This window comes from Camelus bactrianus, chromosome 7 (genome assembly GCF_048773025.1).
Source record: "Camelus bactrianus isolate YW-2024 breed Bactrian camel chromosome 7, ASM4877302v1, whole genome shotgun sequence".
Classification (NCBI taxonomy): Eukaryota; Metazoa; Chordata; class Mammalia; order Artiodactyla; family Camelidae; genus Camelus; species Camelus bactrianus.
The window spans coordinates 81691854-81718303 of record NC_133545.1 but is presented as its reverse complement, the minus strand read 5'-3'; the positions used below and the strand labels follow the sequence as shown (position 1 = coordinate 81718303).

The 26450-nt window shown below is 47.0% G+C and overlaps 1 protein-coding gene across 2 annotated transcripts; it reads left to right on the top strand.

Annotated features, from left to right (window-relative positions):
* The first annotated feature begins 2032 nt into the window (after window positions 1–2032).
* On the top strand, window positions 2033–26186 carry INHBA (inhibin subunit beta A). Of its 2 annotated transcripts, none has more exons than XM_074367696.1 (5): window positions 2033–2221; window positions 5594–5778; window positions 7635–8132; window positions 10646–11244; window positions 20565–26186. In XM_074367696.1, the coding sequence occupies exons 4-5, from the start codon at window positions 10857–10859 to the stop codon at window positions 21443–21445; spliced, it is 1269 nt and encodes a 422-aa protein (XP_074223797.1). In that variant the 5' UTR covers window positions 2033–2221; window positions 5594–5778; window positions 7635–8132; window positions 10646–10856; the 3' UTR covers window positions 21446–26186. The 2 variants fall into 2 exon arrangements, with proteins under 2 accessions (XP_074223797.1, XP_074223796.1); XM_074367695.1 differs by having other exon boundaries at window positions 5594–6114.
* Window positions 26187–26450: the final 264 nt, after the last annotated feature.

Here is a 26450-nt window from a genome sequence, read left to right as displayed (position 1 = left end):
CCGAGTTTAAGAGGATGAAGTATAGCTCGGCCGTGATAAAAACATCTTTGCGTGTGATGCACACGCATGTTGGAGATGCTCCTTTTTCCACATATGCGGGGTGGGGGGGCGCCACTGCTCAGCCTGATGTCTTTATCTATTCAAACTTTTAAAGAAACAACTGTATCTCGGGTCTGAGCTCTTGGGCGCCTTGGAACCAATGTCTCCTTTTGACTTCAGTCACAGGCCTTTTGTGGTTATCCGAAATGCCTCATCTGACAAATAGGAGTTAGAGAAACTGGGCCACAGAGAGGTGGACTGACTAGTAATCAAGCCAGTGACAGCCAAAGTGTGCCGTAGGGGCCCGCTAGGACCAGTCTGCCCTAATGCCTTCTTGGACCACCTTTGCCCATCTTTCTGATGCTCTAGGGAGCAGGACCCAGAAAGGTCAGTTCAGCCAGCAAAGCTTTTTAGAGAACGTGGTAAGTACCAATTACTCTGTGCCAGGCACGTCTCTGTGCTTTGCAGGTATTAACTCATTGATTCCTCACAATGATCCTATGAAGGGAGCGCTCTTATCACCAGCATTCATTGGGATCTGAGCCACTGGTAGGTCATTTGCCCAGCATCCTGCATCCCAAAAGTGGTGAATGCTGAGTCTGAGCCCAGTCGGTCTGCAGGGAGGGCCCACACACTTAACTGCTACCTTTTAGCATGTCTTCCAATGGGGTCCTTCAGATTTCAGATCCTAGGGGGTAGAGCCCGTGCCCTTGGTTACCTGTGCCCTTGATTACCTGGGCAGACTCTTCCCCCAGGATCATCCCGGTCCCCGTCAGGATGGGCTGTCCTCTCCCGTCACAGCCTGGAGTAAACCGCGAGCCATCTGGATGCTTATGGTTCTAGAAACCACCTCCATCTTAAGACCAGGAGAAGCTGTTTTGAGGAGGACCTACCTCCTCGGGACAAGGACCCTTGGTGAGATTTGGCCTCTCCGTGCCTCCATCTGAGAGCTAAGCCTTTCCCTGGGAGTTTGGACGGAGGGTTAGGGGATGATGGCTCAGAGGGGGAAAGTGTGAAATGGTAATCACTTTCGTATGACACTTGAGAAATGTTATAATAAAGCTGAGTAAATTGGAGCATGAGTTAGCCGGCCCTCTGCCTAATGATGTCACCCACTCTCTGCTTCCTCCAGCCTATGATTAATAAAGGGGGAATTATTACAGTAACTCACCCCTAGTGGGCAGCGGTGACGTCAGCAGCAGCTGAGTGAACTGGCTACATTTAGTCGTGCGTGTGTATGTGGGCATGTTTGCTTCCCTGTGACTAACATGAAGCTAAGAGCATCTAATAAGACAAAAGCTCCTTGAAACTTGGAGAACTTTTTCGGTGAACTCTTTTCTGCAGGGAGCATCGTTTTCATGACTCCTTTCCTACCTAACTGCTGTTGGAGTTGGCCAAAAATCCATGACTGGCTTTGTGCTGCGGCTCATTAAGTGATCACAAATTAACCCCTGGGCTGTTGGGAGAGAGACGTCCCGAAGCGCCTTTTCCTTCTAACACAGGCTTTTCCTTCCTTCATCATGCTGGCTCATCTTCAAAGCGGAACTCAGTGTATATCAAGGAAAGGGACCCTGGCCATCAGTTAATTTTTGGAAGTTTAAGGCTAGTTGTCAAATGCAGAGATTTCAGTTAAACTCTGCAAATACTGTGCTTCGTGACAGTTTGCTTTTCTAAGCTGATAAAGACTAACAGAAGTCCGGCCTGCTGTTTCACCTTTGCAAACTTGACCTTCCTAAAATTAGAGTAGGGCACCTGAAAATATTTCCTAACCAAGCTGAGGCACTGCCAGCACACACTGGCAGCGGACAGGAGAGCACACCGTGCCCAGAGCAACGGCATTCCCATTGTGTGAGCCTGGATGGGCCTTGGAGGTGCTCCAAGAGTGGGCAGAACCTTTGGACCCTTTCTATCAGCACACGAGGGAGGCAGCAATACACTGATTAAAACACACACACACGCACACACATACACGCACACACATACACACACACACAGAGGACTCTCCCCAGCCTTTTCTGCGTCTTCTCTCTGACACTACGCCTTGCGAACAGGTCCGTGGGGGTATCTTTGTGGATGGGCACAACTGGATTAGCATCAAGATGTCTCCATTTATCAGATTCATGGAATCTGTACACTGAGCCTGTGTGCCCTCATGTCACCAACATGGAACTTAGAACCCAAGGTGAGAGAAACTATTACAACAATTGGTTACATGTTCTTTCTTAAGTATGTTTCATGATCTTCTGGGGCAACTGAAAGATCTACCACAGGAGCAGATGTTTCCTGACTGGATTAGAACTGAGTAATGATAACCAAGTTGGACCTACCTGTTGGTCAGGAAGTACTTTGATAGCCTATAATTCTATTGGCATTAGTGTTTTTCTTTCTTTCTTTTTTTTTTTTTTTTCCTTTTCCAGTATCTATTTTTCTGCAGAGGTTATAAATGCTTATTTCTCTCTCGATCTTGAGTTTTTCACAAGTCCTCAATGGTTACTTCTTGGGAAAAAATCCAGGCTTTTCTGAATCGTTTGGAAGTTGATTCAGGCCTTTGGTTCTGAAATGACCACGTACCTGAGGAGACTGTGATTCAGGGGTTGGAGTGGATGAGAGGGTATCGGCATGTCTAAGGCATTCCCCTTACAGCTCTCTTCATCTTAGAAGGATCTCTGACTGACTTGCTCCTCTCTGAGTGATCCACGTCACTCAGGAGCTAAGTGATAAGCTGGGGAAGTTGGCCTCATCATGCAGAGAAGAGATCCGCTCTTCTAAACTAGTTTGACCCAGCCAAATCCCCTTCTGTGGGTTTCACCAACATTTGTTGATGATCATTATTGTTTCCCATGACGTGGGATCCTTCATAAGACTCCCCTCAGTCCTTACAGGAGAGCAACACCTGAAGGCGTACAGCCTTCCTTGAATAGTCATAACACTTCCTCCTAAAAAGGAAGTTTGGAGAATATAATCTCGCTTCGAATTGGCCTTGGGATTTAGCAAAACACTGTGTTTTCTCTCTCTGGATATTGATTGGGTGTCATTCCCCTGAAGTATTAAACAAATAAAATCAGCCACATCGTATTTGTTTGCTTGGAGAGAAAGGCTTGGTCATCTCAGTTTTGTGAATTTCACTTCCGGGGATTTGTTGATGCGTGGGTTCATTTGAGCGTGAATGGCTGAAATGAATAACTCATTCCTCATTCACTTTCCCTTTTCCATGACCTGTTGCCTGCTAACCACTTGGGTGTGGGCCAGCTCATCTTATTTTGCTGTTGGTCACCTAGATTCTGCTTTTGGTTAGAATACAGAGCCCACAGGAAGTACATGGACGCCACAAGGGAAAGCTGGTGGCGAGGACAATGTTGCCTGAGAGGTGGTCTCACTGCGTCTGTATCTGCTGTGTGGCGTGGGCTTCCATTAACCAGGAAGCACAAGCTACATGAGGAGGCAGAATCACCTGAATTATTGATATCTTGCATAGCTGCCAAGGCCCCTTGGAGCACAGATGGGAAGGAAATTGGGTGAAACATTTAAATGGTAACCCTAAATCAGGGTTTCTCAACTGCAGAGAGATGAACATTTGGGGGCCAGATAACTTCTTTGTAGTGAGGACTGTCCTGTGCCTTACCCAGGAGATGCTGGTAGCTCCTCCCTGCCCAGTTAGGCCAAGCAAAAATATCTTCAGACACGGCCAAATGTCTCCTGGGGGATAAAATAATTCCAGTTGAGAACCACTGTTGTAGACAGAAAGATAGCAGTTTATTTACTGGGGTTTTTTGGGTTTATTTCTGTTTTTTCTTTCCTTTTCCTTAATCATTTCAGTTCTGGGTTCCCCTCGGTTCAGATAAGGTACTTCCAAATACTCTCACAGCAGAGAGCATCGTAGCCCAAGGCCTTGTGGGATATTCCGGTGGTTCTCAGAGAAATGGGAGGCTAAAGAATTAAGAGTTTGGGATTAATTCTTTCTGACCCTGTTATTTCGTAATGAATTTTGGAGAAATTTTAATGTTTCCCGCTCTCTTTCTATTTCACTGTCTTTGATTTGACTTATAGCTTCCTAACTCAGTTTTGAACGTGAAATGCTCACCCATCTTTGCCCTAAATCTGTCTCCCTAACCCAGAGCCCGGGCAATGGGCAAGCTCCAGCTGTCCCGGAAGCAGGCAGGGTTTGCCAATCCCGTATTCAACCCAAGCCATTTGGTGAAGCCGCCGAAATCTCTTCACCGCAGCAAATATCACTCTGGCTCCTGCCCACGTTTTCTGGATTCCGAGCTGCCTTTCCAGGGAGGGAGTCACCGCTTCCCACGGGAGGCAAGGTTTTCCTGCCTTGCGCCCAGAATAACACGTCAGCTGCTGGGAACACCTCGAGTCCTTTTAATTTCTCCCCCTCACCCCCCCAGTCACGTTTTATGTTCAATTTCCCAGACGGGATGAACCAGAAATCATGCTTTGGGGGAAATAGATTTTTTTTTTCCATAGGAAGGGACTAAAACACCCTGAGTTGTCAGCAGCCTCGTCCGTGCTCTGAACCCCCAACCTCGTGCCATTTCAGCTGAATCAGACAACTTCCCAGTCACCTGCTAGGGGCGTTCACGCCTCCGGGCGTGTTTCTTTTTCTTTTTTCTTTTCTTTTTTTTCAAACTGAATAATAGCAAAGCGTGAGCCGCAGCTAAAAGAACAGAGCCATGAAAAGCGGGCCCCCCTTCTAGGCCTGTCTTCTTGTTCCAGGAGTAGTGAGCAAAGAGACCAATGGATCGCATGGATGGAAGTCGAAGGACAGACGGTTGGCTTGAGACGAAAAATGAACGTTCTTGCTCCGTGATTTGTGCCAGCTTTGTCCGCGGACAGCTGCCACCCCCGGGAAACACCCCTATAGGTTAGCCGTGCTCCCGGGCGTGTGTCGCCACGGGCCACAGGGCGGCACAGGGACGCCGGTCTCGCCCCCGCTCACACCACAGAGCTCTTATCCTTAAACGAACTTTGTTTTTTTGACCAGCTCCCTAATTGTGATTGAAAACACCAGCTCCCCAGCAAGGCAGGCCCTAATTGCTCCATTTACATAAAAGTAGAAACATACAACTTCTAAATATAAATCTCTGGCACATCGTGCCTTTTGCAATTACAGTAAAAGAAGGTACCACAGTTTCCCTCCCGGCTCCTTGCTCGCAGCAAGCTGCTCCACCGGGTTCTCCAGGGGCCGCTCCTCCAGGCGAGAAGAGAGCCCTGCAAAGGCTCCCGGGGAGCTGGGTGAAGTGGCCAGTAAATCAGGCCGCCCGCACTGGGTGAAAAGCGCGGTGGCAGCGGGCCACGGTGCTAGCGCAGTGGCCGGTAGGACCCAGCTCCGCGATCGGCAGGGGGACAGAGCTGGCGGGGCGTGAGCGCTCCCCGTCCGCCCCGGAGCCGGCCCGCGGGGTCCCCATCCCGGTCCCCGTCACGGGCTGCGCCTCCCGCCCTGGCACTGACGGCTGGGTTCGGAGATTCCCAGCTGCCCTCCCTCCCTGATCAGTGATTTTTTTTTTTTCATTTTTATTTTTTGTCCTCCCCTCTCTGACTTCTCTAGCTGCCAAAAGGGGGGGAAAAATCAAGAGCCGCTCCTAAAAGAAGTTGCCCTTGCTGGTGCTCGGGGTAAAAATAGAGGCGGCCGCTGCGCACGGCTTGGCCCGGACTCCAGCCCCGCGAGCCGGGCTCGAGCGGCGGCCGCATTCCGGCGTGATCCCTGGGAGCTGCCAGCAGGTGTTGCTCAAGGTACAGTAGCCGAGCGAGCGGCGGGACCGCAGGGCCGGGATGCGGGTGGGGGCGGCGGGAGCGGCGGGGGGAGGGGGCAGGAAGTGAAAGAGAAACCAACCCGAGGCAGGAACAGGAGATGCTTGTCAGGAGCTGGGCTGACCCGCTCCCCACCCCCGGGCCCTGGAGTTCGGCAGGGAAAAGATGATTGCCCGTCCAGAACGGTCGACCGAAGTTATTTTAACCTGCCTGCTTCCTCTCCCGCCCCCACCTTCACTTCCACGGAGTGAGGAGGCATTTCCAGGATGGCTCAGCTCCGAGGTTGGGGATTCAGGTAGCGAATGACATCACAGGCAGGTGGGCACTTCGGTGGCATCCGTGGCCAACGCGGTCTGAGTCACACCGAGAGGGTGGCTCTTCTGATGGGGGGCGGCGATGGGGGTGGGGCGCCGCAGGTTCCTGTGACACAGCCGTTAAGAGAGAGCCCCAGGCATCTCCGAAATCCCATCCCCTAGTATTTTCTGAGCACGTGCTTAACTCTGCAGTTGAGGATTGTGAAGCCCACTTTATAGATGAGCAGACTGAGGCCCGCGGTTAGCCGGTTAGTAAGCAGTGGAACCAGGGTCTCATCTGGGTGGGTGGGTGCTCCCGAACTCCTAAGCAGGGTGGTATTGCCAGGTCACCAGGGTTCATGAGCGGGGGAGGGGTGGGTTCAGATGTGCCCACACCCCCAGGGCCACTGCCGTCCTGGAGTCCCATCAGAAAAAGATGGGGAGGTTCCGTTCTTTATAGAGGGGTTGGGGCCATCCTTTTTAAAGTAATGGCAGGTTTGGAGTTAACCAACGCTGATCCCTTTTCTATCTTTCCTTCTCAGATTCCCTCTGTTCCTCTGCAACCTAATGATTTTATTTCCTACTTCATTTCTGCATATGCAGTTCTGCGAATGCCGCCCCTTACCCCAGATACAGCTCGGCAGCCACACTTTCTCTGTGTTTAGCCAAGGCAGACCCTCGTATCCAGACTTCTGGTGTCCTAAAGGAACCTGTTTTAACTACACATCAGGAGGCCAGCGTCTCTATATTTTGCTTGTAGGCACAGTGAAAAGTTTATTTTATGCATGTTAAATCCTGCCTACGAAACAACATATCTGGTCATATGGCTTTCATTAGCTCCCAATTTTGCACATTTTATTCAACTTGTCATGAGGACCCGGCTTAGGCTTCAGCTGTATTCCTGCAAACAACCCTTTCCCACCATCCTTCCTTCCTCCTGTGTTATTTCCCTGACTGGCTAACACGTCTCCCTCCCTCCCTCCCCCAAAAAACACCCTGACCAACTTAACTCCTCTTTCAAGAAATGGTCACTTCTTTTCATCAATCTCATATCAGATTTGTAACAAGTTGGAAATCATAGAACTTGAAGTTCTGATAAAGAAGAATGATATATGAGGTTTTTGGTTTTCTGGGTTTTTTTTTTTTTTTTTTTTTTGCTAGTGAGGTTGAGATTCTAAGACTTGGGAAGGCTGCTTATAAAGTTCACTAGCAGAGAATGACTGTTTCCAAAGTTCTTGGTGATAAATGATTTATGAAGCAGGCATTCAATTTCAAGATGTAAAAGAATAGTGCAGGTCAGGATAGAAGACCATCTTCATATGGTAGACACATATTTCCCCTTATTTCTCAATAAAATATCTTATGTAAAAAAAATAAGTTACTTGAGTTGCAAAATAATAGTGTAAGTCAGGGGAGGGGAAAACCATTCCCTCTGGGTATGCACAGTTACCCTCTTTTTTTTTTTTCCCTCCTTGAAATATCTTATTTAAAAAAGTAAAATCAGACTCTCTTATAAAGAGGACTGTGAATTTTCTTCCCCATCAGAAACAATAAAATACTTTGTAAATCGAGGCAACTCCATGAAGTAACAGATGTTTTATGTGAAGACGTAAAAGTGAGCCCGGATCGAGGGAGAAGTGTGCGAGCCCTTGGTCAAAGAAAAGTTGTGAGTGGGACTCAATGAGATAGAGCTGTTCAGTTCCAGGATTTCTCTAAAGGGGAGTCTAGTCAGTCAGAGGTTTTTCACTGGCTTCAGTGATCACCCAGGACTGTCACGGCAGCCAAGAAAGGTTTTCCATTAGATAATGAGTTATGAAATATGTCTCACACTGGAAAAACCAGTCATCTGCTGATGTCATTCTGATGCTGACCAATCCCAAACAAAGCCCCAGCCCTCCTCTGCTTGACTGGTACCAATGTGTGACTGTACAAATGAGAAGTACAGTATAAAACTTCTCAGTGCCAACTCCATGAAGAGGAACCCGGACAGCTCTTGCCACAAGATACCGAGAGCCTGCTGGTGAAACAGAGAGGACCCGAAAGGTAATGCTTTTTAACTCTTTGCTTGTGAGCCCTTTCCATGCTCCTAGTCAGAACGATGAGCAGCAAAAATTACCAACTTATTGGCACTTCCATGCACATTGCGATCTGTACCTTTTTTTTTTTTTTTTTTTAATGTTTTCAGGCAAGTTAATACTGCTTTTCCTCGTGGGGCATGCGAATAGATGATGTGTTTCTACCATCCATTCAGCACAGATACACAAGTACCTGTGCCAGAGAGAAAGCTAAGTTTTAAGTTACCTTCACAAGCAGGACATACGGGGAGCACACACAACCTCGCCTGCAGAGAGAGTCCATGTAATGATAACTTGCACTTGTCTGAATGCAGCCCTACGTGGACTCTCGAGTTGTTTGGAGTCATTAAATTTTTAGTTCTATTTCAGACTCTCTTGTAAAACTTAATTGCACTGCAAAATGCTTTGGGGACTGTATATGTGACGCCAAATAGGTAGATTAGGTTAAATATTCTATTTCAAAGATGTTTTATTAAGCAATTATTAACACAGACGTTCCTCCTTCCCCATTCTCTTTCACCATCCCCCACTAAAAAAAAAGTATTAGACTCTAGGGAATGTTGACAGTCTTAATAGCAGAGTAATCGATGTTCCTGGAGGTAAAATCCCAAAGGTGTTAGATGTCTGGTGACAGAGAAAGTCTGGCAGGCGGTTGCTTTAGAAAAAGGGGACAGGGTCTTCAACTCAGAAAAGTATGGTTCCCTTTGCAAACTGTAATTTTAACTTAGCATCACCCTTGTGTCACTCTCTTCCTCTCGCCCTCAGATCTGATGCTTGTAGTAATGACATTTCTTAACTTTTCCCACCCCAAGTGCATTGCTTAACTGTAAGGCTCTGAACACACTAGGTGTCAGATATACGCTGACTGTATCTACAGAAATGGAGAGGGCTTATGTGTGGGAAAGAAACCGAGAGGGAAGGAAAGCTTTAGCAGATGGACCTCTTAAAGATACTTCTGCAAGATAAAAGCAATAAGACAGAAAATGAAAAAAAGGGGGGGGGCAGGGAGTTGGGGGGAAGAAAATTAAAAAAAAAAAAAAAACCCAAAACCTCAGAGAGGCATTGTTTAAAAATTCACATTTTTCTTTCTCTGTGAATGCTGAAATCCATGATGATTTCATCTGTGCTGTTCCTTGGAGAGCAAAAGAAGCCAGAAGCCATCAAGGGGCCAGTCTCTGAACAGACTGGTCCAGGATGGGGGTAGGGGGGCAGGCCGAACAAACTAGCACATGACAGAGAAAATCATTTGCCGATATATTTTAGAGATTCTTTCCCCATAGGACCAGTTATTCAAGTCAGCGGAGCCCACTATTTGTATAAAATAATGTGGGAAAGGCCAAATGAGTTTTGCATTTTATCTGTGAAGTCAGGGCCGGCGGTGGGTGAGTGTGTGTGTGCAGGGCAGAGGGGGGCGGCGGCTCAGGAGAGGGGACAGAGACACGCAGGATACAGGCATGTACAAGGCTGCCTGCCCGCCTGTGGATCTTGCAATGCCCGGCTGCATTTTGCAGTTGGGAAAAGTCGAGTGTATTATATGACCCCAAACAAAAGTTCTATTGCGCTCGCCCTCTGACCGCCTGCCAGCGGTGACGGCCCGGAACATTTAAATATGAATTAATGGGGGAGAAGGATGGTCGTCTGGATTCCCTTGGGCTGGAACCCTCCTCTGGTCCCAGTGGCCCGGTGGCCCCTTTTCACGACCTCCACTACCTGTCTGACCCCCTCCGGGGACCCAAGCCCCACCTTAAGGGCCGGGGGCATCTGGGCACCGGAGGGGGCGGCCAGATAGGATGGAGGGGCGCAGGGGGGCAGACTGCCTGCGTTTAGTCCTCCCTGTTGATTGAGACAGAGTGTTTCTTGGGGGTTTTCATTCCCCTCCAAAAGAGGAAGAAGGTGTAGCAAGGGGACTGGGCAGAGAAAGAAAGGAAAAAAAAAGAAGAAGAAGAAGAAGAAGAAATAGAACAAAATTAGAAGAATTTCTTTCGGAAGGGAAAGTGGAACTCCGGAGAGTGGTGATACTGGGAGAGAGGTGTGTGTGAGGGAGCAGGCAGTGAGCGGTAGGCAAGCTGCCTGTCAGCAAACGAGCTGAGCGGTCCCTCCCCTTCCTAATCACAGCCTTTACTCACAGACAAACTCCCTCCCTCTCTCATTCACTCACTCACTTAGGGCCAATCGCTCGCTCTCTCTCTCTCTCTCTCTCTCTCTCTCTCTCTCTCTCTCTCTCTCCCTCTCTCCCTCCCTCCCTCCCTCCCTCTCTCCCTCTCCCTGTCTCTCTTTCCCTCCCATCCTCTCTCTGTCTCTGTCTCCCCCCACCCTGTCTTTCCCTCCCTCCCTCCCTCCCTCTCTCCCTCCCTCCTTCTCTCTTACTCGGAGACAGTCAGAACTCTCCTCCCTGACAGCCACAAACCTACAGCCCTGACTGCATTCAGAGAGGGAACCTGCAAACCAAACTTCACAGAAAACTTTTTCTTCTTGTTTCAGAGCATTTGCTGAAGAGGAGAAGGGGGGAAAAAAAGCAACAAAAGCAACAACAACAACAACAACAACAAAAAAAAAAAAACCAAAAAGGAGAGAGAGAGAGAGAGAGAGGAAAAAAAAAAAAAAAAAAAAAAAACCCTGTGCGTGCGGGGGGGGGGGGGCAGGAAAACCAGGGCCTTTTCAAAGGACAATCACAACAACTTTCGCTGCCAACATGCCCTTGCTTTGGCTGAGAGGATTTTTGTTGGCGACTTGCTGGATTATAGTGAGGAGTTCTCCCACCCCAGGATCTGAGGGGCACGGGGCCGCCCCTGACTGCCCGTCCTGTGCACTGGCCACCCTCCCAAAGGATGTACCCAACTCTCAGCCGGAGATGGTGGAGGCCGTCAAGAAGCACATTTTGAACATGCTGCACTTGAAGAAGAGACCCGAAGTCACGCAGCCGGTACCCAAGGCGGCGCTTCTCAATGCCATCAGGAAGCTTCATGTGGGCAAAGTGGGGGAGAACGGGTACGTGGAGATAGAGGATGACATCGGAAGGAGGGCAGAAATGAATGAACTCATGGAGCAGACCTCGGAGATCATCACGTTCGCGGAATCAGGTGGGTCCCGGCGCTGGGGGTGGCGGGTCGGGGGAGGGGGGCACATTTCTTTTGACAGTCCTCGGAGGAACTTCTCTCCCTCTAGCTGTCCCCTGCCTGGGAAGGTCATGAGTTACTAGGGGACCGGAGCGGAGGGACCGAGGGGAGGCCGGAGACAACGGGGAGACGACCTCACAGGGCTGGCATCCTAGGCTGAGCCCTGGCGGGAGATGGCTAGCTTACACTTGCTAAACTCAGCCCCGCGCCCCGGAGGGAGCTCTCGGGCCAGTCTGGAGCGGCATGCAGGTCAGAGAGAGGCTCCCTCGCCCTGCCTGGGAAACCAGATCAGAGCAGCCGGAGGAAAGCCAAAAGCTGGGGCATTTGGGGGAGCTGAGGGAACCCTGAGGCTTCCGGACCCCATCCAAAGTTTGTACTGGGGGTCTGGGGGTGGCGAGCGCGGGATGGAGGTGGAATGGCACAGATGAAGTCATTGTCTTAAAAAAAAAAAAGGGACCCTTTTTTCTTTAAAAGTCCAATCAGGGGCCATCTCCGAGAAGCAGGGCATGTATATTAGTGACAGTCATTTTCACCTTTAGAAACTGCCTCTGAGAACACAGGCATCGCATTCTAGGCAGGGAAGAGCGACGTTGGGGCTGGGGGCGGGGGACAGATGACATTGAACCAGCAGACACTTTTGGAACACTGACTTTTGCTCTCTGAACTGAAAAAAAAAAGAGTTTTGTTCTCTGTAAAGTTACTAAGAGCTCTCTGCCAAGGAATGCAACCTTGACAAAGTGCTCTCAGATACTGCACTGAGCCCTCAATCAGTCCTTAAGGGGAAGAACTTTAATAAATAGATTCTAATCGTTGGCTCAGGACCACGCTAACCTGTTGGTGAAGAGAAAATTACCTGTCAAAAGTGCAGGCTGGAGACCCAGGGCCCGGGGGATTTTTTTTTTTTACAGTTATGTGACGCAGATCCGTTTGCCTGTGGAGGAACCCCTGCACACCCAGGCACACAGATGTGTTAATACGGTGTCACTCTCATGGTAATGCCAGGCTAAGGAACTGTATCCCTTTGCCAAATCCATTTAGAAGGAATGCCATTGTTTTGTTTGCTAGAGCATATGGGCAGTAAAGTATGTGCCCGGACTCTCAGCATTGCTGGATGTAAAAGTTTGCCGCAAACACTTAAGGCAACACTCAGAATTTCCAATCCTGAAAACCTGTTGACTCAGATGGTCTGGTTTCCAGAAAACCATGCGAGACCTGGGCACCCTGTGAGGGGGAGCAGAGAGCCTGCTGGCTGGCTGGCTTCCCCTCGTGGGAGAAGCCCGGGGTGTCCAGCGAGCTTTCCTCCTCAGACAGGCCACTTAGCTGTCTCACCAGAAGCTTCCTTTCTTTTCGAGAAGATCTGACTTTCTTCCCCTAGAGTTCTTTTTTGGATGCAGCCCCGAAGGCCACGGTACTTTGGACTTTACCTTTTGAAGCTGATGGAGGGAAAAATAAGCTTGGGGTTCTCAAGTTATCACCCGGTTTTTCCCAACCCTTCCTGGTGGCAAAGGTGGGGAGGAAGTTGCTCCATGACATTGGGTCCTGAGCACCGAATGGGCTCCACTGGCCTAAGGGCTGGTCCCGCCCTGCCACAAAGGGACCCTGTATATGTTTTTATATCCCAGGGGCCACACAGAATGGCCTTGATTGCAGTTCACCCTCAGTTGGCTTCACCCACATCGCATGACCGGTAGACCTCTGCCTTTGGTCCTTTTTAACGCTACACCTGATGCTCGCAATACGCCCCGCGTTCTGACTTCCTCGGCTTGTCCAGCCAGTCACTCTCTTGGCACTGAGAGATTTTTGCAGTGAAACCGTTTGACTTTCTACATTCTTCCTTCCTTGTGGTCTTCATCTCAGCGCCAATCTTTTTCTCAGTTACATGAAATCTTGTCATTTTGGCGGGGGGTGGGGGGAGGGCAGCAGGCAACTTTTCTGGGAGGTGTTTAGTTTGAAAGAAATCGAGCAACTTTTTGAAAAGGCAGATTCATTTGACTCACAGGTTGACTGAAGTTTAAGGTCGGTAATGGAAACTCCTCCCAGTTGAGATGCACAACTTGACTTTGGGTGAGCTGCTGGAGTCTCAGAACAGGTTTATAATGTGTTCTTCTTTTCCTCGTTTGAGAAGTTTCACTCCTCAACTTCAAGTTGATGTAGTACGATTTCACAGAAAAGCATTGCAATGTGGACAGCCTGCTCTCCACGCAGGCTACTGTGTCAGAATTCTGCTGCTTTTTTGCTAACCCAGGAAAGAGATTTATCATTGGAATGATTGCAGTGGGTATACAAACATGTCTTGTTGCTTTTGGAATAATTCAACCTTAGTAATACTCGAACGACGTCAAATGTCAAGATTTTTGAGAGTAGCCAAAGGGATTCAGTTTTCTTTTCTTTATAAACATTTTTTTTTGTTTTTTTTTGGGGGGGGTAATTCATATTTATTTATTTGCTTATTTTAATGGAGGTACTGGGGATTGAACCCAGGACCTCGTGCATACTAAGCACGCGCTCTGTCGCTGAGTTCTACCCTCCCCCTCCCTTCTCTTTTCTTTATAAGCCCCTCTGTACAGCATGGAATCTAGCCAGTAAGTGTCACCTGTGTGCAGGTCACAGATCCTCACCCATCGATGCACTTTTCAGCCTCAAGATTCCTCAGTTAGGGGGTCATGTTTAATTGTCACCTCTACCCTCCATGACAGTTGAATAAGGCCAAGGTGTGGCCACAATAGTTGAGGGACTCCAAAATTTCACGTGCCTAGAGCTCTTTGAACTGAGTCTGTCGCACTGTGCTCAGGTGCTCAGGTGCCTCAGCATCTTGGTAGAGCTGCCGCGAGTTGCTGTTGACTCAGCAGAAAAGAACTGCCCTCGGGCTCTCTGTGATGTATTCCAACAAGCAAAAAAATGACTTTCTTTTTATGTCTGTCTCCCAAGATAGCTCACCGAGGTTATGGCACTCTGCAAGGCTGGCAAAGGAATCCTCTGTTGTTTACTTTAACACCTTAGAGGAAAGAAGGGGTGGGTGGAGCCAAGCCAGCTCTCACTGTAACTGTCATCGAAGCTAAAATCAGTGGTCGTCTTGACTGCTGTATTTTGTTTTACCTTATTTTGACTGATGACAATAGCTGGTCACTCAAAGTATCATAACAACGTATGGTGGAGTCTCCAGATGCTGCCGAATTTATATGCTGATGTTGGTGATTAAGTTAGCAATGGATAGCACTCCTTGAAGAAAGGATAGGGTAAGAACTAAGCACCAAGAAAGAGAAGATGCTCACGTGGCCCAGGTGTCCATTGAAAGCAACACGTACTCTCCCCACTTGGAGGATTCTAGTTACAGACGACTTGGGTTAGAAATGTACCCAAACGTCCCCAAACAGGGGTCTAAGAAGGCTTGTTGAGATGACTGCTTGCCTCCACCCCACAAAAGCCGTCTCACGGTGGAGTTGACTCCCACCACTCCCATGCCAACCTTCTGAACTTTTCTGGGAGTTCAGCCTCGCCGAAAGGGTGTCCTGAGGGGGTTACACACTTTCTTCTCTGAATAGTGGGAAATGATCGGCCACAAGAGGGCGCGTTCCAAAGACTTTTGCTCCTTCACCAGATAATCTAGGGAAATGTAATTTCACCTACTGGAAGCCCCAGCCTGTATAGCGCCCTAATCTCGGTGATTATCAGTGCCCACCCCAACTTCCTCTCATCCTCCAGGGAAAGTTAGGATTTTATGGGATGGGAGGGACGTGACTACTTGTAACATGTTAAATGAGACAGAAGGAGAGGAGGTGGGAATTCTAGTGATACATGTGAACATTCCGGAGCTCTATGGAGGACCCAGGAGTGATCCATTTCAGAAGCAAACAAAGCCGAGTGTGGAGAAATGTGACCATGAATCATCAGCAACACTGATTTGCTCACACATCTCTCCCTAATACGGCTGCCTGGGCTTTTACCAAAAAAATGTCCTCCGTCTCCCCTGATGTGGTTTCTAGTTTGCCTGTCTTATCAACTGTTTTTTCACCAGCGACAAATGACAAGTGACTTCGGACCGGGAGGAGAAAGTCTATTTATTTAACGCCTTGGGGGAACGGAGTGTACGGCTTTGGAGGACACGTTTGTTTTTGAACTGAGTGTGCAGAGAGATGTGGAGGAAAGATGTGAAAAGAGGTGGGTTTAGAGGTTTGGGCCTGTGAAGGAGGTGCGCTGGCGTGGGGGTAGGGAAGTGTCAGGGTCGAAATTCAGTTTTTGTATTTGGAGAACGGGGAACCATACCTTCCCAGGCACTTTTCATGGAAACACGTATTTGTCTTGGCCCCTCTTCTGCTAAAATATACTCAGACACGATCTCTTAGCTTCAGACTCGATTGGTTCCTAGATCCAAACTCCAAAGTGTAAAAGTTCTCAGGGACTTTGGAAGAAGTCTCTGAAAGTCTGTGGGTTGAGCCTGAAGTTTTTTGTTTTTTTTTTTTTTTTTTTTTTTACTTCTTTTAGGAACTGAAAATCCCTTTCTCTCTGAACATTTAATCTTTTTATCACCGTTTAAATGAAAGATGCCAGAATGTGGCTGAGCATTTACAAGTCAATAGCAGATCCAAAGAAAAGATATTAAGGCTAAAAAAAAAAATCAGTCAACATAATTTATGACCAAACTTGTAGATCTACTGCAGGCAAAACCCTCTGCTGTAGGTGAAAGGAGGCATAACCTTTAAGATCTTGCTTCTTTCTGCAGAAACCCCTGGAAACAGTCCAAATGAGAAGTTAGTGCTGCAGGGAACACACAGGCTGTAAATAGTAGCTCTGTATTTTCCCATCAGAGACTACACCATGCCCAGGCACAGGGGAACCTTGGTGAAGAATGGGAAACGAAAAGAATAGGTGCATTTTACAGGGAGGCTCCTGCCTCCTTCCCATGGTGTGTTTAAATCCTCCAGAAACTACAAGGCTCTTCCCATTAACAGTAGGAACTTAATTATTACCCACGTGGAGAAGGGCAGCATATTTTAAGCAGGACCCTGGGGAGGAAAACAAATCCTATCAAAAATGAAACATGCGTGTTAGCATTGCTTATTTCATTGGAGCTGTTCCTGCGCCCACAAACCTGAGATGCTGGAGGAAGGGGAGTGGGAGGAGGAGCATTTTGTAGCCCGGTGTGGGGGAGGGGAACCACCAGGGACTTGGCCGCTTAACCCTTGGCATGCCTGCCTCCTCAATGAGTGGGTGATCAAAAACATTTGAAAAATTCTGCAAGCATGAAAACAGAGGAAAACGTGCTTTCAGGTGTCTTCCCTTCCAGCTTCCAAAGACTCCCTTCAGTGCCTCCCGCCCAGCAACATTTCAGAGATGTTCCCTCTAAGGTGCAGTGAAACATCCCTGCTACCCATTTGTATGCACTTTTCCCTCTCCCTTTGGTATGTGTCCACCGAGCTCAGAGAGGTTTAAGTGCTGAAATATTATCACCCACATGGGTTTGCGTGGGACTTTCTTAGTGAATTACTCAGGCAGAGCAGGCTGTGATACAAGCCTTGCTCACAAGCCTCGGGAGGGAAAAAATAGCAGAGGATGAAAAGAATATTATCAGAGAGTAGGTAATGAAAGGTTAGCAAAGCCACCAGCGATATCTAGTGAGGTGGGTAGCAGCGGAGGAACCCGGTGCACACCTGTATAAAGCTTCTGCTGTCCCTGCTCTCAAAGCACCATGGGAAGGCTTCATGCCAGGGTTTTATAGCAGGAGGTGTTTAAGCCAAACCTGAAACTGACTAGTAATTGATCCTAAACACCCCAGCCTTAGGCAACCTCCTTCCGTTTCTCTAGTTGCTGTGCGTAGAGGTGTGAGGACTGGAGCATCCTGAAAGCAATCCCTGCAGTAGAGCAGCCTGTCTCAGGTGAAACACAGATCAAGCGAATATAACCCAGAGACTACTTATATTTTTCATGCCTAAGAAGTGTAAGGGTTGTAGTCTCTTTCTGAAACCTACAGCCCTGCTAAATATGAATTGCATCTCAGCGTCTAAGCTGTCTCCTTCTCCCCACCCCCTTCTGCCATGAAAGCTAGATGTAAAAGGAAAGGAAAAGGCACTGCTTGATTAGTCAGAATGCAATAGAACTTTGAAAATGTACCTGCATACGAGGTAGACTTTAGGAAGCTTGGAATCTCTCTGTCTTCCCCCTGTTCTCCTGAGCATTATGGCAACAGCATTTTCATGAAATTGGATCTCGTTTGTTTTTTTTTCCCCCTGATAAAATATCGTGCAATATACAAATAGCAGTTCCAGAAATGGACACCAGGAGAAGGAGGCGACAGGCATGTCAATTAGTAGGGGGAAATTCCAAATGTCAGAAATACGGGGGAGAGCCCCAGCACGCAGGCAATGGATGCAAATACAGGGAACGGAGTCTTTCTGCTCAGATCATTAAACCGATGCATATATCAGCGCTGTGCCTCTCCCCAGTACGCAGGCGATGCCGTGCAGTTAATTACCAGCCAGGACCAGGATGAAAGTCATTTTATGATGACTCTCTGATCCTAATATAACAGCACCTGACAGATTGAGCCCCCTCTAATGAGTACTGTCTTTGTACAATCCTCTCTCAGGAACACTAAATCATTCGCTTCTAAGTACAGCTGCCTGTGAAGAAGGGGTGGGGCTAGATCGCGCACTGGAAACCAGCTCTTGTGAAATGTGGGGCTGCCCTGTAGGCTGTCCCGGAAGCAGGGGGCCTTGGCCTTGGCCTCACTGACCCTTCAGAGGCAGTTTTCCTGTGCTCTCACTTGTACAAGTCGGCCAGTTAGCATCTCACCACCTCCTCTCAGCATCTGAAGACTTTTCTGGACTTTATTCAAGGAAAGTCCAATGTGTGCAGGCCCCCAGGGCCACCTGGACCCTCTCTTGACCCGGGGAGGGGGGACCATCTCTCTTCACCCGCAGCCCCAGCTGTCAAGCATGGGTACAAGCAGAGAAGAGCCTGTGGATTCAGTTCCCTGAAACCCAGAGGGCTCTCCAGCCTGGGGGCAAGCCGGACTCTCTCGTTTCACACTCTTTCCTAGAAAAACAAAACAAAACCTCGTGCCCTCTGGCTTCTCTAATTTAGCAGCTACTATCTCTCTGTCTTCACAGGGGCACCCTGTGTGGTTTAGGGTTTCAGAAGCTGGCCCGCTCAGAGGCAGAAGGGGGAACAGCAGGCAGCTTGTTAACATTCTCCGCAGGGCAGGGCGGACGTGGGGGCCGTTAGCTCCTCCAGGCCGGTTAGCAGAGGCTGGGGCAGCTCCCGGCAGCCTTTTCCTCTGGTCTTGGGAGGACCCTACGACCTGAAATCCACTGCCGGTTGTCTGTTTAGACTTCAGTGGTTAAGCTCTCCTTCCTGGACCCTTCTCTTCTGCCTTCTTAAAAGACAAACAGTAAAAAACACCGCCCTCCCCCTGCCACCAATTTTCAGCAAAGGAGAATACTAGATTCACGTTTTGAAAAAAAGTCATCATGCTTCCTAAAAAAAGACAGTTTCCCCCTCTAACTGCTCTCCGCTCTGGTGAGCTAATCACAAACCCAGCTTTATGATTCATTGCGGCTCCTGCCACAGATGCAAGGTCGGGTCACAGGAACTCCCCGCACTACGACCACCGCCAGCAGGGCCAGCATCCTCCCAAGATTAGACAGAGATGCCCCAGAACGTTTCCCATACAGACGCATCCCATCTCAGCCCTGGCCTCAGTGAATTTACCACTATCACAATCATAGTGTGCAGAGCGTGTTAAATTAAGAACAGAATCTACAGCTCGCCGTGCTCAGAAAAGCCTGCTTTCTGCTGCAGAGAACTTGAAACTGTGCCTAAAATTTATAGTACTGTAAACTTCTCGGGGCTGAGAGTGATAAGTAGGGCTGGATTTCCGTTAGCTATAGAACTCCAGGCAGGGAGACACCCCCCTCCCCAACCAGGGAATTGCAAGTTCTAAGATGAACTTTCAGATTGTTCTCGGATTTGTCCTCAGCATGCATGTGGTCAGGCAGTCGGAACCAGGTACACGCAGGTGGCGGGCGTGAAAAGAGGACCAAGTCGTAGAAGTGGAAATGAGGGACAATATTTAATCAAGCAAAGAATTGCAGTCTGGATACCTGCTCCTTCCAGTAAATGTTGTTGCATGAATACAGGTGCTTGTGGAAAGAGACGGAAATGGATGACTTTCTAATTTTAGAGTCAGGCAAGAACTGAGTGGCCCCTGAATCCCACTGCCCCGCCGATGTTGGGATTTCCGCTTTCCTTTATTTGGGCTAATTAAGCTGCATTCAAAAGGGAAGGAGACAAAAATGGGGGCTGCAGAGGGAGGAGATGGGTCTCTTAATGGAACATAACTCCATGCAAGGATGCCTCCATTTGTTGAGAAGGGAGCAAGTAATTGTCTGCTTTCTGATAAATCCTGAGCTGTGACAGTGAACGAGTAGACAGGAGCTCAAACCTGCTGATGTGTGGCTGGACCACGAGGACGGGGCAGTGGGGGATAGCCGGAGACCAGGCGGAGTGCAGAGTTCTGGGCAGTTTGTTTTATCCTGAGGGTGATGGGGACTCAGTCAAGGACTAGAAGGGAAGGAATCAGTGACAGGAGCAGATCCACCTTTGGGAAAGATCCCTCTACCTGCTTAATGGAGAAATGATGGGAGAGAGGCCTGGCTCCACGGTGGCCTGACTGTTTGAACAGAAAAGAAATGCGTCGTTGTGTGGGGTTAATAGTATCCCACAGCCCGCGACAGCTTACGGTGTGTTTTCATCTCTGTTATCCCATTGGCTCCTTCTGAACCTCTGGGATAGTGGGTCCATGCCTTTATGTCATTCTCATTCTGCAGAAGATGAAACTAAGATTCAGCAGTCAGATAGTCAACAGACACACTCAGATCTGGACGCTCTGCTTTCTAGAGCAAGAGTGGACAAACTTTCTCTGGAAAGGGCCAGAGAGTAAAGAACTTAAGGTTTGTGGGCTAGACGGACTCCATCGCAGCTAGTCAACTCCAAGTTCAGGTCCAAAAGCAGCCACAGGCAATGTGAAAGGAGTGAGCCTAGCTGTGGTCCGCTAAAACTTTCTGGGCGCAGAAGTTTAAATTTCCTAGAATGTTCACATGTCACAATATACTGTTTTTCATCAACCATGGCAAATTATTAAAAGCGTTCTTAGGATCCGTGGGCCTTCATTTACACGGCCGGGCTGGAGATGGTCTGTAACAGAGGCTGAAATTGGGGGAGTGGCCCGGAACGCCGGAAACTAACAGTGTCCCTGCTCTCTCTTGTGTGCTGTGTTTCGTCCTCAGGCACAGCCAGGAAGACGCTGCACTTTGAGATTTCCAAAGAAGGCAGTGACCTGTCCGTGGTGGAGCGTGCGGAAATGTGGCTCTTCCTGAAAGTCCCCAAGGCCAACAGGACCAGGACCAAAGTCACCATCCGTCTCTTTCAACAGCAGAAGCACCCGCAGGGCAGCTCGGACGCGGGGGAGGAGGCCGAGGAAGTGGGCTTCGCGGGGGAGAGGAGTGAAGTGTTGATGTCGGAGAAGGCGGTGGATGCGCGCAAGAGCACGTGGCACATCTTCCCCGTCTCCAGCAGCATCCAGCGGTTGCTGGACCAGGGCCGGAGCTCCCTGGACATTCGGATTGCCTGCGAGCAATGCCACGAGACGGGCGCCAGCCTGGTGCTCCTGGGCAAGAAAAAGAAGAAAGACGAGGAGGGGGAGGGGAGGAGGCGGGACGGAGAAGGCGGGGACGAGGAGAAGGAGCAGTCCCACAGACCTTTCCTCATGCTGCAGGCCCGCCAGTCTGAAGACCACCCTCACCGGCGCCGGCGGCGGGGCCTGGAGTGTGACGGCAAGGTCAACATCTGCTGTAAGAAACAGTTCTTTGTCAGTTTCAAGGACATCGGCTGGAACGACTGGATCATCGCGCCCTCCGGCTACCACGCCAACTACTGCGAGGGTGAGTGCCCCAGCCACATAGCGGGCACGTCGGGGTCCTCGCTCTCCTTCCACTCGACCGTCATCAACCACTACCGCATGCGCGGTCACAGCCCCTTCGCCAACCTCAAGTCGTGCTGTGTGCCCACTAAGCTGAGACCCATGTCCATGCTGTACTATGACGATGGGCAGAACATTATCAAAAAGGACATCCAGAACATGATAGTGGAGGAGTGCGGGTGCTCGTAGGGCGCCCCGCCCCGGGGTGGGGGTGGGGGTGGGGGTGGGCGGGAAGGGAGCAAGACGGTCCGGAGCAGACAGTGGCAACGCCAAGACGTGTTTAAGGTTTCTGACTTAAACAACCAGAAAAATAGAAATTTAAAAAACAAAAAAACAAAAAACAGAAAACAAAAAAAACTAAAAGCAAAACCTGAAACAGATGAAGGATGATGCGGAAAAATTCCTTAGCCAGGGCTCAGAGATGAAGCAGTGAAGGAGATGGGAATTGGGGTGTGTGGGGAGGGGGGGTGCGGAGGGAGAATGGGGTACCCTTCACTCGTTCCTCCAGCATCCAAGTGGTGACCGCAGTTGCTCGAACGGGAATATTCGGGAAGACTGTCCTCTCCTTTTCAGTTCCCTTTCAGTGTGAGCCTCGAAGTCAGCTGGTCGAGTCTGCAGTCATGTGGGCTGGCACAACCCAAGTAGCGTCTAGAAAGCCATGAGTTTGAAAGGGCCAGTTATAGGCACTTTCCCACCCAGTAACCCAGGTCATAAAGTATGTCTGTGTGACCCTCTCTCTGTGTACATCAGCCCATGCGCACACATGAAGACACACACACACACAGACACACACGTGGACGCACACAGACATACACACCACCCAGCAACACATACAAACACAGAGGCATTTCCACAGACGCACACACATACACACACATTCTGGTAAAAGAACTCTAGTGTGCAGGTGGTCACACCTTCTTTCTGCACCATTTCTGCAACAAAACAAAACCAACATTAAAAAAAAAATTGAGAACAAGAATGGGAAGATTGAAAGATCAAGGGAAAAAGAATCCCCAGTTACATTTCGTTAAGGTGCTTATGATCTTAGAACTATGCAACCTAATAGGTTTGAAACTGTTTACCTGAGAGAGAAAAAAAGAGACACTTTTTTTGTATTGGAAGTAACCTGAATTAATTTTTATTTTCTTCAAGGAGAGATACTTGAAAGGAATATGTTTGTCCATCTGTTGGATCCAAACATTTCTATATTTTGTAAATGTTGTTTTTTTTTTTTTTATCGTTTACTATTTGCACTACAATGGTGTTTGACCTGTCTAATCCTTATTTAACTAGTATTTTCTTTGGGTGGGGGGTGGGAGGGGGGTTAAGAGCTGCACTTAATGTGAGCTATAAAAAAAAACTGCTACAGCACACAAAATAGCTATTTTTATTATTATAATTATAATTATTATTATTATTTTGTACCTTAAAAAAATAGACACATACACCAAAGACATTTGTGTGAGCCTTTAAACAGTCTGTCTGTGATTGGTTATCATTCACCATCAGTGAGTCAGGGGTTGGGATTCAAGGTTGCGGAGGGTAGATTGGGTTCAGGCTTAAAAGACCTGAGAGGTTTGGTTTGTGACTCCTTTTACGTTCATGAAACAGGACATTTCATACTGGATGGACAGTCGTACACTGTTGGGTTTCAAGTTCAACGGGATTCATGGGGCGCTCCATGCTTGTATGTGTATATATACAGTGCTTTGTACACATGCATGTCTGTGTGTATGTATACGTGTGTCGCATCGTGTCCATACACAGTTTAAGCACTTCAGACTGTCATTTTTTTAATGTTCTTAAAAGCAATGAATGTTTGTGTGCAAAAACACAGTATTTTTAAGAAGGATAGGCTCTAGTTTTCGCTTTTACTCTGAACTAGGTGGGCACATTTCAGAAATTTGGATGGGAAAAAAAGCCTGGAAATTCCAGTGACTGTTCAGCAAGACCCTCTTTCATTGTACAGGGATTGAATTCCCTCCTCTTTTTTGTCCTTCATCCCCATCCTATAAGTTACTCCCTGCAGGGAAAACAAAACAGGAAACTCGTGTTCATCATGGCTCTAGGCTGATTTTATTTTATTTTATTTTTTTGGATGATGTATTTATTGTCTATTGGAATCAATCTTAAATAAGAAGCTTTTTCAGAAAAAAAAAAAAAAAAAGATGGAATCTTTAGGCCAGAATAAAAGAGATGAGTGCATTTTCAAAATTTGTTTCTTTTTATGATTAAGGTTTGGTTGTGAGAAATATTACCTGCACAGCTGGGCTAAGTCATGTTGTCAGTAGTTAAAAGATAAATAATTTTGGAGAAGTTGTTAAGAGTTGGGGTAAGGAAGAAAACAGGAAACTGGGAGAGGGGCAGGAGTAAAAATCCCTAATATTTTAATTTGCAGCCAAAACTCTTGATTTGTAAGTTGGTTATGTATTGATTCAGTTGCAAAAAGGAAAAAAACAAAATAACTTTGTTTTATAAATATAGAAGTACGTGCTTAAAGCTAAATTTTTACTAACTTATTCTACAGTATTTAGCTTGGCTAGAACAGGTAATAAGTTACCCATTATATGCTTTTTAAAACACAGAGCTTTATTTGTACTGACTTGTTTGAAGTTTGCAAAAATTGGAAAAAAAAAATTGTCCAGTGGGGAAAAATTACATTCATCAGTATTTTGTAAAATATTGAAGCTTTCAGCCCTTTGTCAGTCAGTTCATAGATTTTTTTTTTAAATTAATAGTAGAAAGCTTAAAATATCAATGAGAAACCAGATATTACAAAAGGTGGTTTAGTTCTTGAGAAATAGATCGAATCATGATGTTCTAGTGCTAGGCTGTCTGCAGGCAGATCACTTTAATGTCTTTACCTGGCCGATACTTAATACATGCTGGAGGTCCACCCTTTGTTATTGCGGGAAATCCCACCCTGATGCATGAGAGTGAATTCCCATTAAGTGTGAGAGGGAGAGCAAACATCGTTGGTACTTACTTCCTCGCTCTTAACCAGTGACAAGGAAGTCGCGCAGCGGGGAAAGATGGGCGTGGCCAGGAAAGTTTTAAGGAGAGGAGACGATGGCGAGGTTCAAACTTTGCCAATGTTCATGAAAAACTTTGAGGATCTCTTGAACTGCCTCTCATTTGGCACCGGAACTAACAGAACTTAATGAAAATAGCGTGGGAAACCAAGTCCTGGTTCACTGTGTGGTAGCAGAGATGGCCAAGGCAGTGGACACAGTGGGAAGAGGCTGAAAAAACAGCTGACCCTCCATGTGTGGCTCTCATTCATCTCAAAGGTGTCTGCCATCCACGACGGCCTTTAAATCCTTGACGTATTGAGGGTAAGATGGGGTCTGATGAGTGGCCATGGTAATGAGAAGCAGAGCTAAATGAAATTCCACATGACAGTATTTTAATGGGATGATTTCATTTAAATTACACATCCCCACACTTGAACCAAAATATGTCATTAAATGTATACGGCTTTGAAATAGAATTATTAACTGCTACTATCTTTAATAATCTTGGAGGTTACACCGCCTCATGAAAAGCCACACTTTTCATGGAGTAGCGTGAGGTCAAAAGAAACAGCTTTTAAATTCTATCCACTTTGGGTCTTCATTGTCTGTGTCCCTCAGATAAGTGTGGTTCCATCTGGCCTTTGCATCTCTCTTTCTGTAGGGCTAATCTCTAGACTGTTAAAAATCTTCCCACGCTAATCTTAAAAGCTCTGAAAATCATGTGTCCCCAAATATTTTTTAAGAATAATAACTCTTTCATAGATTGGATTGACATTTCTTTTCTGTTTCTTTTTTTTTTTTTCCAAAAAGTAAGATGAACACTGAGTTGGGATTTTCGTGTCCCTGAAGACCAACCCATTTCATGCTTATTTAAGATTGATTCCACACTCCGATTTTAAGGAGAGTGCCCGCATTCTCCTCTTACAGCAAGTGAATTTCTTTTTTCACCCTAGTGGGATTGGACCTCAAGGTGACTCTAAAAAACAGAGAACGAAATGCTCCAGTTGTATTAAGCTTAGATTCAAATGATCATGTTCACTTGAAAAAATGATTTCCTGTGGGCCTTTTGGCAACCTCCCTTTTTAATATAGAGAAAACCTTAGTCACCCTGAAAACCTACACAATAAATGGAACTTGTGGATGTGGGCAGAAGGTTTGGGGGTGGACATCGTAAGTGTTTAAATTAAACCCTTTATCACTGAGAAGCTGTTGTATGGGTCAGAGAAAATGAATGCTTAGAAGCTGTTCACATCTTCAAGAGCAGAAGCAAGCCACGTGTCTCAGCTATATTATTATTTATTTTTTGCGCGTAAAGTGAATCATTTCTTCTGTATTAATTTCCACTTGGTTTTACCCTCTATTTAAATGCTTTGAGAAACAGTGCATTGACAATGGGTTGATATTTTTCTTTAAAAGAAAAATATAATTTCTTTAAAAGAAAAATATAATTATGAAAGCCAAGATAATCTGAAGCCTGTTTTGTTTGAAAACTTTTTATGTTCTGTGGTTGATGTCGTTTGTTTGTTTGTTTGTTTGATTTTGATTTTGATTTTTTTTTTTTTTTTTGGCATCCTACATGCAGTTCTTTAACCAATGTCTGTTTGGCTAATGTAATTAAAGTTGTTAATTTATATGAGTGCATTTCAACTATGTCAATGGTTTCTTAATATTTATTGTGTAGAAGTACTGGTAATTTTTTTTATTTACAATATGTTGAAAGAGATAACAGTTTGATATGTTTTCATGTGTTTATAGCAGAAGTTATTTATTTCTATGGCATTCCAGCGGATATTTTGGTGTTTTTGAGGCATGCAGTCAAATATTTTGTACAGTTAGTGGACAGTATTCAGCAACGCCTGATAGCTTCTTTGGCCTTATGTTAAATAAAAAGACCTGTTTGGGATTTATTATTTTTATTTTTTTTGTCTTATTGGGTTTCCAAGATCCACCCCCCACACACACACATATTGCTACGTCCTTTGCTGGGTGATAATTTCACTTCTACTGTAATTATCTGGAAGAGTATGAGAAACAGATTGAATGGGAGAGAGAGGGCAAAAGCTGGAAGTAAGAGAGCTTGGAAAAAGAATACACATTGCTGTGGCAGAGGTTTTAAAAGGCTCAGATTGGACCAGCAATATTTATATTTTAATCATTTGGTTAATTTCCCGTTTCTCAAT